Below are 13826 nucleotides of genomic sequence, written 5' to 3'. Positions count from 1 at the left end.
GGCTAAATGCTTGGTGAAGAGACATAAAGAACATTTCAGCCATCATTAAAAGCTGTTTCCCCTGTAATAACATTGTCTAAACTTTAATTTTTCAAGTTCACCTTCACATGTGGGTATTGTGTTGTTCCACACTCCAGGATGTTGGTTACCAGGGGCAACGCACGTGACTGCTGACGAGCCATTCAAACGATAACCAATCGTACAAGAAAAGTTACATTTTGACCCATAATCATTACCACAACTGCTCATGCGCAATGGACCTCCTGGATCCACCATCAGTGATGTGCAGTTGATAACTGTTGTTGAGAATAACAGAGAGTTAAAGAAAGGTACTAGTAAAGCAAATAACTGTGACAACGGTTTTCTGTGAAAAAAAAATATATTCATTCTTGCTCATACGACACAATCCTTGTGTTAGATATTTGTAAATCATAACCACAGTGATATTTGGGTCAAACTAGCAAGGGCAAGGTATATTTTTACCAAATTTCGTCTTCGCATGTTACACCAAACTCGTCAGTGCAAGCTTTGGGCGTTTTAATTTTTTTATTTCAGAAACTACCCCACATAAAAGCTTTGAGAAAGAAAATTGAACATGCTTCTTAGTGCGTGTAACTTGTGCTTCGGTCTCATTAAAAACAGTTTAGAGACCGTTGAACACAGGCTGGTATTTACTTAACCATGGAACAATGATTCATCGCAAAGTGTTAAAGATCGTACTTTTGCAAGTGAAATTTTGTCCACTCCAAGTTCCATTGGGTTGACTTCCTCTTACTTGAGAACCAGACCCTATCAAGTCGATTTGCCAAATTTCACCTTTGGGGCAAAATTAAAAGCGACAAAAGCAACTTCTTGAAAAAACTATGCTCTCCCATATAATTTTCCAATCATGCTAGGGGTGGTTGGTTTTCAACGTTGGAAAAAAGCCCAAAAAAATATTTTACATTGCACACAAATCAAAAACTCTGTTAAAGTTCTGTCTCCTAGTTTTTGAAAGAATTGAAAGTCAAGAAAGCTATAAAAGGCGTTAAAGTGTTAAAAATCGTACTTTGGCAAGCAAAATCCTGTCCACTCCAAGTTCCATTGTGTTGACATCTTCTTACTTGAGAACCAGACCCTATATAGCCATTATTACACGAGAACTGACAGGTTGTATTATAATACATTGTTGTATTCTCTGGGCATCCAAGTCCTGTTCCATTGGACGGTGCAGGTAATGCTGGACACGTGATCGCTACAATGTAAAACCAAAACAAAGCCATAACATTAAAAATCACAATTACTAAGTACAAAAAATAATGACTTTAAAATAATTAAGGGCTAAATGTTACGGCGGTGAAGAGAAAGAAATAACATTTCAGCGATCATTAAAAGCTGTTTCCCATGTAATAATATTGTCTAAACTTCTATTCTTCCAGTTTACCTTCACATGTGGGTATTGTGTTGTTCCACACTCCCGGATGTTGGTTACCAGGGGCAACGCACGTGACTGTTGACGAGCCATTGAAACGATAACCAATCGTACAAGTAAAGTTACATTCTGCTCCATAATCATTGTTACAGCTGCTCATGCGCAATGGACCTGCAGGATTTACTGTCAGCGATGTGCAATTGATAACTGTTGGTGAAAATAATTTCAAAGTTAATCAACAATGCAGGTAAAGCAATAAATATACAATGGTTCAGTGTACACCTTTAAGGCAGATACTGGTAATTCACACCACAGTTAAAAAAGCACTGGGAAACCTATCCAGGGCTCCGCGCTCAAAAATATTCACGCTTTATGCTGACTCCACACCACTCCGCTCAAAAAAAAATTATTATAATTTTTCTTCAAGTTCGTCAAGGCAAACACCCAAAGTGATAGTTGACTCCGCCATCAACCACTTGAAAGAAATTGAGAGCTCAAAATCTAATTATTCAATAATGAAGAGCACTGGATTAAAAAAGATCATACTTTGGCAAGTGAAATCCTGTCCACTCCAAGTTTCATTCTGTTGACATCTTCTTACTTGAGAACCAGACCCTATATAGCCATTATTACACGAGAACTGACAGACCGTATCATAATACATTGTTGCATTTTCTAGGCATCCAAGTCTAGTTCCATTGGACGGTGCAGGTAACGCTGGACACGTGATCACTACAATGTAAAACCAAAAAGTATAAGATAAAACTAATAAATGGTGACCTTAAAGGGCGTAGAGACATAAATATCATTAAAAAAACGTTTTAAAGTTGTGAACTTTACAGTTTACCTTCACATGTGGGTATTGTGTTGTTCCATACTCCAGGATGTTGGTTACCAGGAGCAACGCACGTGACTGTTGACGAGCCATTTAAACGATAACCAATCGTACAAGAAAAGTTACGTTTTGAGCCATAATGGCTGTTACAGCTGCTTGTACGCAGTGGACCTGCGGGATCTACCGTCAGCGATGTGCAATTGATAACTGTTGATAAAAAAAAAGTCAGATAAGTAGAAATCTACTAGTATGCAAATGCAATGCAAATGTGACAATCTAATTCGTTGAGGTACTAATATACCATCACCAGTTACTATAAGAGTTTGCGCGAGCTCTGAATGTACAGAGATTAAATTATATTTTTATAATGCAGAAATAGTTTGAAACCGTTCAATTGGATGTACATTATTGAGAACTGTAACAAAACATTTAGATAATCCGCTTTTAGTTTCTACAAGGTGATAGTTCATTCGGCCTCCCGCTTAGTCAACTATCACTTCATAGAAATCTCGATCCCAAATAATGTATTGGATTGGAATAATGGTTTCAAAACAAAAAGAAACTGCTTAATTTGTGCATCAACGATTGTACAAAATTATGAAACTTCTTAAATTAAGCCGTTTTGCAATGTGATGCTATTAATTATCGCAAAGATTGAGTAACGTACTTTGACAAGTGAAATCCTGTCCACTCCAAGTTCCATTGTGTTGACATCTTCTTACTTGAGAACCAGACCCTGTATATCCATTATTACACGAGAACTGACAGACTGTATCATAATACATTGTTTTATTCCCTGGGCATCCAAGTCTTGTTCCATTGGACGGTGCAGGTAACGCTGGACACGTGATCGCTACAATGTAACACCGAAACAAAGCCATAACATAAGAAATCACAGTTACTAAGTACCAAAAAAAAACTGACCTAAAAAGAATAATGGCTAAATGCTTGGTGTAGAGACATGAAAAAACATTTCAGCCATCATTAAAATCTGTTTCCCCTGTAATAACATTGTCTAAACTTTAATTTTTCCAGTTCACCGTCACATGTGGGTATTGTGTTGTTCCAAACTCCGGGATGTTGGTTACCAGGGGCAACGCACGTGACTGCTGACAAGTCATTCAAACGATAACCAATAGTACAAGAAAAGTTACATTTTGAGCCATATTGATTACCACAACTGCTCATGCGCAGTGGGCCTCCTGGATTTACCGTCAGCGAAGTACAATTGATAACTGTTGATAAAAGCTATTCAGGTAAGTAGAATTCTACCAGTATACAATGCACATGCCACAATCTGATTGGTTGAGCTACTAATATACCATCACCCATTAGTATAAGAACTCGCGCAAGCTCGTAATGTACCGAGATTACATTATACTTTTATAATGGAGAAATAATTGGGAACCGTTCAATTGGATGTACATTGGTGAGAACTTTACCAGAACAATTAGATGATTCTTAATTTCTATTTAAAAATTAGATTATGAGCTCGAGATTTCTATCGCTTCGCCCGAATCAACTATCACGTATAAAAATTGAAAGCGAATAATCTAATTGTTTTAGTACTATAATTAAAGATAGAAACTTCACGGACAGTTACTCAGAGTTTCACGCGCGAACCGATCATCAGACTGTGCCGTTAGATGCGGGTGAAATACAATTTAAGCTACGTTCATGGAGGACGGTTGGAACGATCCTGTCTCTGATTGGACGCTTAGTACTTGTTTTCGTGTCTGCACTTGGAAACAAGCTCAGATCTTTTGTTCAAGAGAGTAGATCTGTCAGCTGATGGTATGCAGAGCTTCTCCGTCAGACACAAATTGCAGCGTGACGGGTTTCCCCTGTAAGCGCTTGCTCTCGTGACAATGGACCACTTGATCGAAAATTCGGTGTTGTTGTCTTTCAGGTCCCAAATTTACTTTGATAGTACAGTGTCGTGTGAATGCTTGCGATGTTTGAAGGAAAGCTTATGGTTATTGAACCTAGTTTTGAAACTATGCTCAGTCATGCCAATGACTAGTTTACATTGGCATGACTGAGCATAGTTTCAAAACTGCCTACCAAGGACGTATATATACGTCCTCTCTGTTGTCACGCAACGACCGAGGACGTATATATACGTCCTCAACCAAAGGACATCACTGAAAGCCTGGTTGTTCGCGATGCCTTGAATAAATCATCCCCGGTTGTTGAGAAAGGTCTGGCACTACTTTCGAAACACCGCTGACCCAACAAAATTGCTTTTTGATCGGACAATTTACAAAATGGCGGCTCCTGTGCGTGAAGGCAGAATGGACGCAGATGAAGCTATTGCTGAAATTTTTGCAGATCGCGACTCTGATGTAAGCAATTTAAGTCACAGCGAATTTAAGCCAAGTGATTCTGAAGAGTCTGAACAAAAGGAAGAAGAACGTGGCGAAGACAAAGCCTCGATCGATCGAAGAAATTGAACCTCCAAATGCACATGGCCAAGGAGTTCGCCAGGAAGCTGTACGAGTCAACAGTACAGTCAGAAAACGCGGAAAAGAGAGAGGAATTCATTTTAAATGCTTAATCTAGGTGTACTTTAATATTTTATCTGAAAAGATGCCATTGCTAAGCCAAATTTAGAATCTCATTAAAAATTCAATAAGGCCGCCGGTTGCTTAGTGTGTTTGGCTTTGGTAGGCAAGGGGTTAAAAAGCGAAGAAGCGGCCGCCATGCTGTTGACAAACGCACTTTATTTGGCTACTCACTTTCTACAACAGAATTGATAGTGAGTAGCGCGGAAAATCAGAGAACAGCATTCGTGAGAGAGCGCTAGTAGATTAATACTAAAACGTGATAGTTGATTCGGCCCCCAGCCCATTTACTGTCAGCTCATAAAAATCTCGATTTCAAATATACAGATTTGAAAAGAAGAATATAAAACGTTTTAAATCTAGCCTATTTGCAATGTGATGTTATTAATTATCGCAAATATAGGAACGTACTTCGACAAGTGAAATCCCGCCCACTCCAAGTTCCATTTTGTTGACATCTTCTTACTTCAGAACCAGACCCTATATAGCCATTATTACACGAGAACTGACAGCTTGTATTATAATACATTGTTGCATTTCCTGGGCATCCAAGTCTTGTTCCATTGGACGGTGCAGATAACGCTGGACACGTGATCACTGCATTGCAAAACCAAAACAAAGCCATAACATTAGAAATCACAGAAACTAAGTACAAAAAGTAATGACTTTAAAAGAATAATGGCTAAATGTTCGGTGTAGAGACTTAAACAACATTTCAGAGATCATTAAAACCTGTTTTCCATGTAATAACATTGTCTAAACTTTTATTCTGCCAGTTTACCTTCACATGTGGGTATTGTGTTGTTCCACACTCCCGGATGTTGGTTACCCGGGGCAACGCACGTGACTGTTGACGAGCCATTCAAACGATAACCAATCGTACAACTAAAGTTACATTCTGCTCCATAATTATTGTTACAGCTGCTCATGCGCAATGGACCTGCAGGATTTACTGTCAGCGATGTGCAATTGATAACTGTTGGTGAAAATAATTTCAAAGAAAATCAACAACACAGGTAAAGCAGTAACTATAACAATAGTTAAGTGCATACCTCCAAGGCAGATACTGGTATCTTATAGCCAGGGCGGCGCGCTCAACAATATCCCCACCAAATGATGACAACACACTACGCTGTACAAAATATTTTTCCCAAGTCAATCAAGGCAAACACCACCTCACTTAAATTGAGAGCTTAAAATCTGATTGTTAAATAGTGAGCAACACTAGATTAATAAACTATCGTACTTTGGCAAGTGAAATCTTGTCCACTCCAAGTTCCATTGTGTTGACATCTTCTTACTTGTGAACCAGACCCTATATAGCCGTTATTACACGAGAACTGACAGGTTGTATTATAATACATTGTTTTATTCCCTGGGCATCCAAGTCTTGTTCCACTGGACGGTGCAGGCAACGCTGGACACGTGATCGCTATAATGTAAAACCAAAAAAGCATAACATAAAACTAATAAATTGTGACCTTAAAGGGCGTTTAGACATAAATATCATTTTAAAAAACCGAGTTTAAGTTGTGAACTTTCCGGATCCAGTTTACCTTCACATGTGGGTATTGTGTTGTTCCATACTCCAGGATGTTGGTTACCAGGGGCAACGCACGTGATTGCTGACGAGCCATTCAAACGATGACCAATCGTACAAGAAAAGTTACATTCTGCTCCATAATGATTATCACAACTGCTCATGCGCAGTGGGCCTCCTGGATCTACTGTCAGTGAACTGCAATTGATAACTGTTAATAAAAATAATTCAGATTAGTAGTATTCTACCAGTATACAATGCACATCCGACAATCTCATTGGCTGGGTGACCTGTTACTGTCTGTATGTTTAATTTACATATTGCATCTAAATTAATTATCACAAAGATTTAGGAACGTACTTTGGCAAGTGAAATTGTGTCCACTCCAAGTTCCATTGTGTTGACATCTGCTTACTTGAGAACCAGGCCCTATATAGCCATTATTACACGAGAACTGACAGACTGTATTATAATACATTGTTGCGTTCCCTGGGCATCCAAGTCTTGTTCCATTGGACTGTGCAGGTAACGCTGGACACGTGATTGCTACAATGTAAAACCAAAAAGCATAACATAAAGATAAATTAAGACCTTAAAGGGCGTAGAGACATAAATATCATTAAAAAACCGTGTTCAAGCTGTGAGCTTTCCAGCCTACCTTCACATGTGGGTATTGTGTTGTTCCATACTCCAGGATGTTGGTTACCAGTGGCAACGCACGTGACTGTTGACGAGCCATTTAAACGATAACCAATCGTACAAGAAAAGCTACACTCTGCTCCATAATGATTGTTACAGCTGCTCATGCGCAATGGACCCGCGGGATCTACTGTCAGCGATGTGCAATTGATAACTGTTGGTGAAAATAATTTCAGAGTAAATCAACAATACAGGTAAAGCAATAACTATAACAATGGTTAAGTGTATACCTTTAAGGCAGATACTGGTAATTCATAGCCACAGTTAAAATAACACCGGGAAAACCTAACCAGTGTAGGGCGTTCAACAATATTCCCGCTAAATGTTGACTCCACACCACTCTGCTCAAAATATGTTTTTTCAAGCTCGTCAAGGCAAACACTTAAAGTGATAGTTGCTTCTGCCTTCGGCCTCATGTGGGTATTTTCAGTTGTTCCACACCCCCGGTTGTTGGTTACCGGGGGCAACGTACATGACCTTTGACGAGCCATTCAAACGATAACTAATCGCACAAGAAAAGTTACATTTGGAGCCATATTGATTATCACAACTGCTCATGCGCAATGGGCCTCCTAAATCTACCGGCAGCGAAGTGCAATTGATAAGAGGGTGCTAATTGGGTTAAAGCCTCGTTTTCACTAGCGACGCAAGCACAAGCGCAAGGATAACAGCTCTTATTTCTCCGTGAAAACGGCTTCGACTCAAGCAAAAGCATAAGCGCATTGCATCCTTGTGCTTGCGGCAAGCACAAGCACAAGGATTAAAATTTGTCCTTTTTGCGTGATCGCGCTTGTGCTTGCGCTTGTGCTTGCGTCGCTTGTGAAAACCAGGCTTAACTGTTCACTGACAAAGGTCAAAAAAATAGTTGTTGACTGATATTTTGCCAAAAAATTAGTAGTTTACTGACGAATGAAACGTTAACAGTTAAGTGACACGCTATAAATTATACTGAATACGATTGTTGTTGTTAATAAAAGCAAAAAGTTTTTTCTTAACAGCAAAGCTATTTCGTGACAAAGATTATTGGCTCGTGAAGCCCACTTAATTAAAAAAAAGCCAAAGTACGTCAATGACACTTGTTTACTATTTCTTAGAACCAATTATTGTTAAGTATTTATTTCATTTTTTTTATTTGTAACGATCATTTTACTTTTCTCATATTTTTTTTCCACCCAGCCCCTGAGGAAGGTTTGTAATGCAAACCGAAATATAGGGCAGAGTTTGTTTAATACATTTTAGTTTTTATCCATTTTGTTTTTTGTTGACTGTTACGCCGTCAGGATCAGTTTGCCGTCTATATTTTCCGTGATGACAAAGGATCGGCATTCAAACGACACAGAGATCGCGTACCGTTTGATATGGCAAAGCACAATTCATTGGAGATAGCTTGCAAACATTTGATCGATTTCATAGAAATCAGTCAAACGAAAAGCGGAATTTTGAAGTTTAAGTTTCAATTAAACCTACAAACACACGGAACTGCCATGGGCACTAAAATGGCAGTCGTGTTATACTAATCAGTGCTTGACATACGCACCCATTACAAGCCCACTTTAACATTTCAGTACACTTATTACTCCTCGTGTTAACTGCTTAGAACAAATTCCTCTAAAACAAAAATTGAGGAAAAAATCCGACCAAGAGAAAAGCCCTAGGAACGAGGTTGGAAAAAATCCAGTGCTTCCAATCACATCTTACTAAGAGAAGTCACCCACAAGGCCTATAGTCTAAAGAAATCTCGCGGAATTTATTTTTGAAAACAGGAAGTAGGCCCTCCAACCAAAAATTAAAACAAACGAAAACTTTTTGCCTTTTGTAACGCAATACCAACCAGCGGTACCAAACACAGTCCAAACTTGAAGCAAATACTCATGAAATTAAAAATTGGCATTTAATAGAACAACAACCATTGCAAAAGAAAATATTCAAAGAACCTTCCCTAATATTCTTCAAAGATATATATATATATATATATCTTCCTCAAAGATTATACTCGTGAGACCGAAACTATGAAAATGGCTAATACGCATGCCTGAGAGTCATACATGCCTATCAATTTATTTTTTTATCACTGGCGTGTTGAAGTAAGGAAATTCAGGTTATGCCTGTAAGAAAATGAAAGTTAATAGATAACTAAAATTAGTAGTTAACTAACAATTGGCCGAAAAAATAGTAGTTAACTGACAGTTGGCCTAAAAATTAGTAGTTAACTGACAATTGGGTACCCCCATTAGGACCCTCTGATAATTATTGATAAAAACTATTCTGACTAGTAGAATTTTACCAGTGTTCAATGCACATGTGACAATCTGATCGGTTGAGGTACTAATATACCATCACCCGTAAGAAAAAGAACTCGCGCTAGCACGGAATGTACCGAGATTACATTATACTTTTATAATGGAGAAATAATTGGAAACCGGATGTACATTAGTGAGAACTTTACCAGAACAATTAGATAATTCGCTTTTAAGAGGCAATTTCTGAATTTGTGAAGAATTCGACGTGAGTCGTGAAATTTCGAATTTCTTCATTTTTATTTGCCCAAATAACCTATATAGTAAATTATTTCTAAAATGCAATTCAAAGGTGCTGTGGCGCCATAGAAATTTAAACATGAAAGAATATAAAGGATGTGCTTTAATTTTATCCTAATTTCGACTCCAAATTCCACGTACCGATGGGTTTTCGACGGTGTGGAAGTTAGCTAACTTTAGCGCTTTCGTAAAAGTCGTCAAATTGGAGTAACTATAACGGCAAAAAACAACTAAATAAAACAATAGCTTTCACAAAATAAATCATTGCTTTAAAAAGAGCGAGAGATGTTTTATCACATTTATAAAGTACAGCACTGGATCCGATACTGGATGTGATCGCGTTAATTTGTACGGACGGAATGAAAATGGCTAAATTTCTGTTAGTTTCGACAGAAATTGCCAGAGTCGGGAAGCAACGAGGACAAGTTCAACAACTTCTAAAACCACAAGTGATACGAGGAATCATGTGACTACTTGTTTATGACATAGAGGGCAAAATGTTCTGAAAATTGTCGATGCCAATAATAACTTATGTACAGCGCGAAGCATGATTTGGCTTGCGAAATGAAAACGTTCCTCATAATCGAGCAAATCTTGACGTTCGGAAGAGAAAAACGCTGACAGTTGTATGCAATGAAAGGTATGAAAGTCGTGAAAATAATAAAAAAGCTATAACCAACTGAACAAGCGAACACTGAATATAAACGTAAGCTTAATTTTATTCACCTGTTTGCACGTTTTGAAGCTTTCCTCTACGAGCGGCTTCACATGTCAGTCCTTGTCAAAGATAACAGCAAACGCACTTGTAGAAGTAATTTTTTGCGGTAAATGTGACCCGCTTCTTTCACAGCGGAACAAACTATATATGTCCTCCTTTATATCCTGGGTTGCTGGTAGTGAGTCTTAGAGATGACAGAAGTGAAACGGAGATGTCAGTTGCCGGCCGCTATGAATGAGTTTGAATCGTCGCACACTCGCAAGTGTCTGATGCAATTTTTGTACCGTTTTTAACTGTAATAATCTTCTGTTTCAGCTTTCGGATCTTCGTTTCAAGCTATCACCCCGTTTCCATTCCATTTTCATCACATATCTGCGGAAACTGGAGTCAAATTTCAAAAACATCGATGTACAAGCGAGCGCTGTGTTTGAAAATTCTGCTCAAAATCCCGCCGTCTTGAAGCCAACGAAGTGCAGCGCGCTCAGCCAATCAGAAACGAGCAATTTTCCTGTTTGTCTGATCAGGATCAAGTAATTTTGCCAGGGGGATTACCAACATTAAGGGAAAATGCCCTCTGTCTCAGCCAATCAGCATTCAGTAATTTTGCCCTCTATGTTGTAATAGTATAAATCAACTGGATGTTCAAAACTAAACAAGAAGACAGGCTCTCGTTTTTAATAGGTCACGCCATCACGCGGATAATTGACAACTGCACCACATTGCATTCTTGTGGGCGTTTGCATTTCGTTCGCGATTTGTTGAAGCCGTTACTTGATCGAACCTGAAGGAAAAGCCAAGTCTATTTATTGCAAAATGACGATTGAAAGATGTACTGACGTACAAGAGCCCTCAAATTTCAAAAACGTAAACGATTAGAAATTTCTGAAAAGTTGAACGAGCTGTTCGCAAGGAAGAGACCACATAGCATTAGCTTCTGCGCGCATCTTTGCATTTCATTCACGATTCATTTAAACCTTCATTTGCTCGAAACTGAAAGATAAACCAGGATTTTCATTGTAAAATGACAATTGAAAGATATACAGACTAACAAAGGCCCTTTGGAAGTCAAGTTATTTTAAATCTAGGAAACGTCACCAATTAGAAATTTATGAAATGTTGAACGAGTCGCCCGCAAGGAAAAAACCTTGGATTTGCTTCCATAAAAAACTTGCAAGTTGAAACTGTTTAGCTCTTCTTTTACTACTCCTCGATGGGGACGATGAAATTGTGTTGCGTTGCAAACCATTTTGATATTTATTTCAACAAAATGTCTCGGTGAAACGCATCTCTGAATGTTATAAAATTATAAAATCGCTCACTTTTGAAAGGATAAATGAATAAAATAAATAATTGAACTTTAATGCCAAATACTTTTCTTACCGTGTAAAATTATGTTTACATTCATTGTTTAGATTTTTTTTCTCTTCCGGAAACGCCTCGAAAAGTAAATTATCCAAGTCCTACACACAGACAATTTGAAAAGCGAAGAAGCGGCCGCCATTATGTTGCCAAACGCACGCTATTTGGCTACTCACTACTTAACAAATCGACCACATTTTCTATGGTCTACACTCTTATAGACCATAGAAATGACGTCAGAAAATGTTCATGACTCAAGTGGAACCACGAGCCGTAGGCAAGTCGTTTCACTGCAAAGTTTTGGACAATTTTATGGCGTCATTCCTATGGTCTATAAGAGTGTAGACCATGGAAAAATGTGGTCGATTTGTTTTATACCATAACAAACTCGAACAAGTATTTAAGCTTATCAAAGTGAAGAAACCTTGCCGGTCGGACGTCAGTAAAGATTCTGATCCGACACGTAAAAACGACAATGATACAAAAGAAGATGAACAAGAATTCAAAGAATAACAATTTTAATTACCTTTTCCTCTCTCGTTGAGTGTGTGCCTATCGCTTGAAGCGAGCAAGATTATTTTTCTTTCTGAAGATCTTGTTAGCGCTCGTTCAATGAACATCATCGACAGTCCGCTGCCGGATCGCTAGCACCGTTCTTCTCAGTTAGACGACAGATCGACAGATCACTTAAGTAGATGTCCAATCCTGAATTCCGAAAACAAATGCGTACTTGATTCAAACAAAACACGATGGAATTCGCTTTCATTCATGGAGACCAAACTCACACATCTTTTAGCCCGCGCGTGTGCGTGGCGTGATCTGACGTCACTTTCATAGTCTATGCTCTCATCGACCATAACTTTGGACCAATCAGCGCGCGAGTATTCTCTCGGTTATGGTATAAAACAGAATAGATAGTGATTAGCGTGGCCAATCACAGAACAGCATTCGTGAAAGAGCGCTAGTAGATTTATACTAAAACGTTAAAACGTGATAGTTGATTCGGCCCCCAGCCCAGTTACTGTCACCTTATAGAAATGTCGATTTCAAATATGGATTCAAAAAGAATAATATGCTTAATTTGTGCATCAACGCTTGTACAAAATTATAAAACGTTTTAAATCAAGCCGATTTACAATGTGATGTTATTAATTATCACAAAGATTTAGGAACGTACTTTGGCATGTGAAATCGTGTCCACTCCAAGTTCCATTGTGTTGACATCTTCTTACTTGAGAACCAGACCCTATATAGCCATAATTACACGAGAACTGACAGGTTGTATCATAATACATTGTTGCATTCCTTGGGCATCCAAGTCTTGTTCCATTGGACGGTGCAGGTAATGCTGGACACATGATCGCTTCAATGTAAAACCAAAACAAAGCCATAACTTTAGAAATCACAGTTACTAAGTACAAAAAATAATGACGTAAAAGAATAATGGCTAGATGTTCGGTGTAGAGACATAAATAACATTTCAGCTGTAAGTTTACCTTCACATGTGGGTATTGTGTTGTTCCACACTCCAGGATGTTGGTTACCAGGAGCAACGCAGGTGACTTTTGACGAGCCATTCAAGCGATAACCAATCGTACAAGAAAAGTTACATTTTGACCCAAATTGATTGTCACAACTGCTCATGCGCAGTGGACCGGCAGGATCAACCGTCAGCAATGTGCAATTGATAACTGTTGGCGAAAATAATTTCAGAGTAAATCAACAATACAGGCAAGGCAATATCTATAACAATGGTTGAGTGTATACCTTTAAGGCAGATACTGGTAATTCATAGCTACAGTGAAATAGCACTGGGGAAACCTAACCAGTGTAGCACGCTTAACAATATTCCCACCAAATGCTGACTCGACGCCACGCTGCACAAAACATGTTTTCCCAAGTTCGTCAAGGCATACACCCAATGTGATAGTTGATTCTGGCTTAGGCCACATCCACTACCTCATAGAAATTGAGAGCTCAAAATCTTATTGTTCAATAATGAACAGCACTGGATGAAAAAGATCCTACTTTGGCAAGTGAAATCTTGTCCACTCCAAGTTCCATTGTGTTGACATCTTCTTACTTGAGAACCAGACCCTATATAGCCATTATTACACGAGAACAGGCAGCTTGTATTATAATACATTGTTGCATTCTCTGAGC

General features: G+C 38.6%; 3 protein-coding genes across 3 annotated transcripts in view; 1 reads left to right on the top strand and 2 right to left on the bottom strand.

The window, feature by feature from the left end:
• Positions 1-6172, bottom strand: part of LOC144628967 (complement receptor type 2-like) — a 218013-nt gene extending 211841 nt beyond the window's left edge. The window contains exons 1-2 of the mRNA XM_078487100.1: positions 6057-6172; positions 5592-5786 (exon numbers count right to left, since the gene is read on the bottom strand). Of these exons, the coding sequence (XP_078343226.1) occupies positions 5592-5739 (148 nt within the window). The 5' untranslated portion in view covers positions 5740-5786; positions 6057-6172. The remainder of the gene's footprint in view (positions 1-5591; positions 5787-6056) is intronic.
• Positions 1-13826, top strand: part of LOC144628981 (CUB and sushi domain-containing protein 3-like) — a 732439-nt gene that overhangs the window by 224339 nt on the left and 494274 nt on the right. The window lies entirely within an intron of this gene.
• On the bottom strand, positions 46-3578 carry LOC144628756 (E-selectin-like). The gene is made up of 5 exons (XM_078486875.1): positions 3569-3578; positions 2914-3099; positions 1424-1618; positions 1049-1234; positions 46-296 (listed from the first exon to the last, which is right to left on the bottom strand). Exons 1-5 carry the CDS (start codon positions 3576-3578, stop codon positions 46-48), a joined length of 828 nt encoding a protein of 275 aa, XP_078343001.1.

Source organism: Oculina patagonica, chromosome 10, assembly GCF_052425735.1.
Source record: "Oculina patagonica isolate OP01 chromosome 10, crgOcupat, whole genome shotgun sequence".
In the NCBI taxonomy this organism is placed as follows: domain Eukaryota; kingdom Metazoa; phylum Cnidaria; class Anthozoa; order Scleractinia; family Oculinidae; genus Oculina; species Oculina patagonica.
The sequence above is the reverse complement of the archived record's forward strand: the minus strand, read 5'-3'. Positions and strand labels throughout refer to the sequence as shown.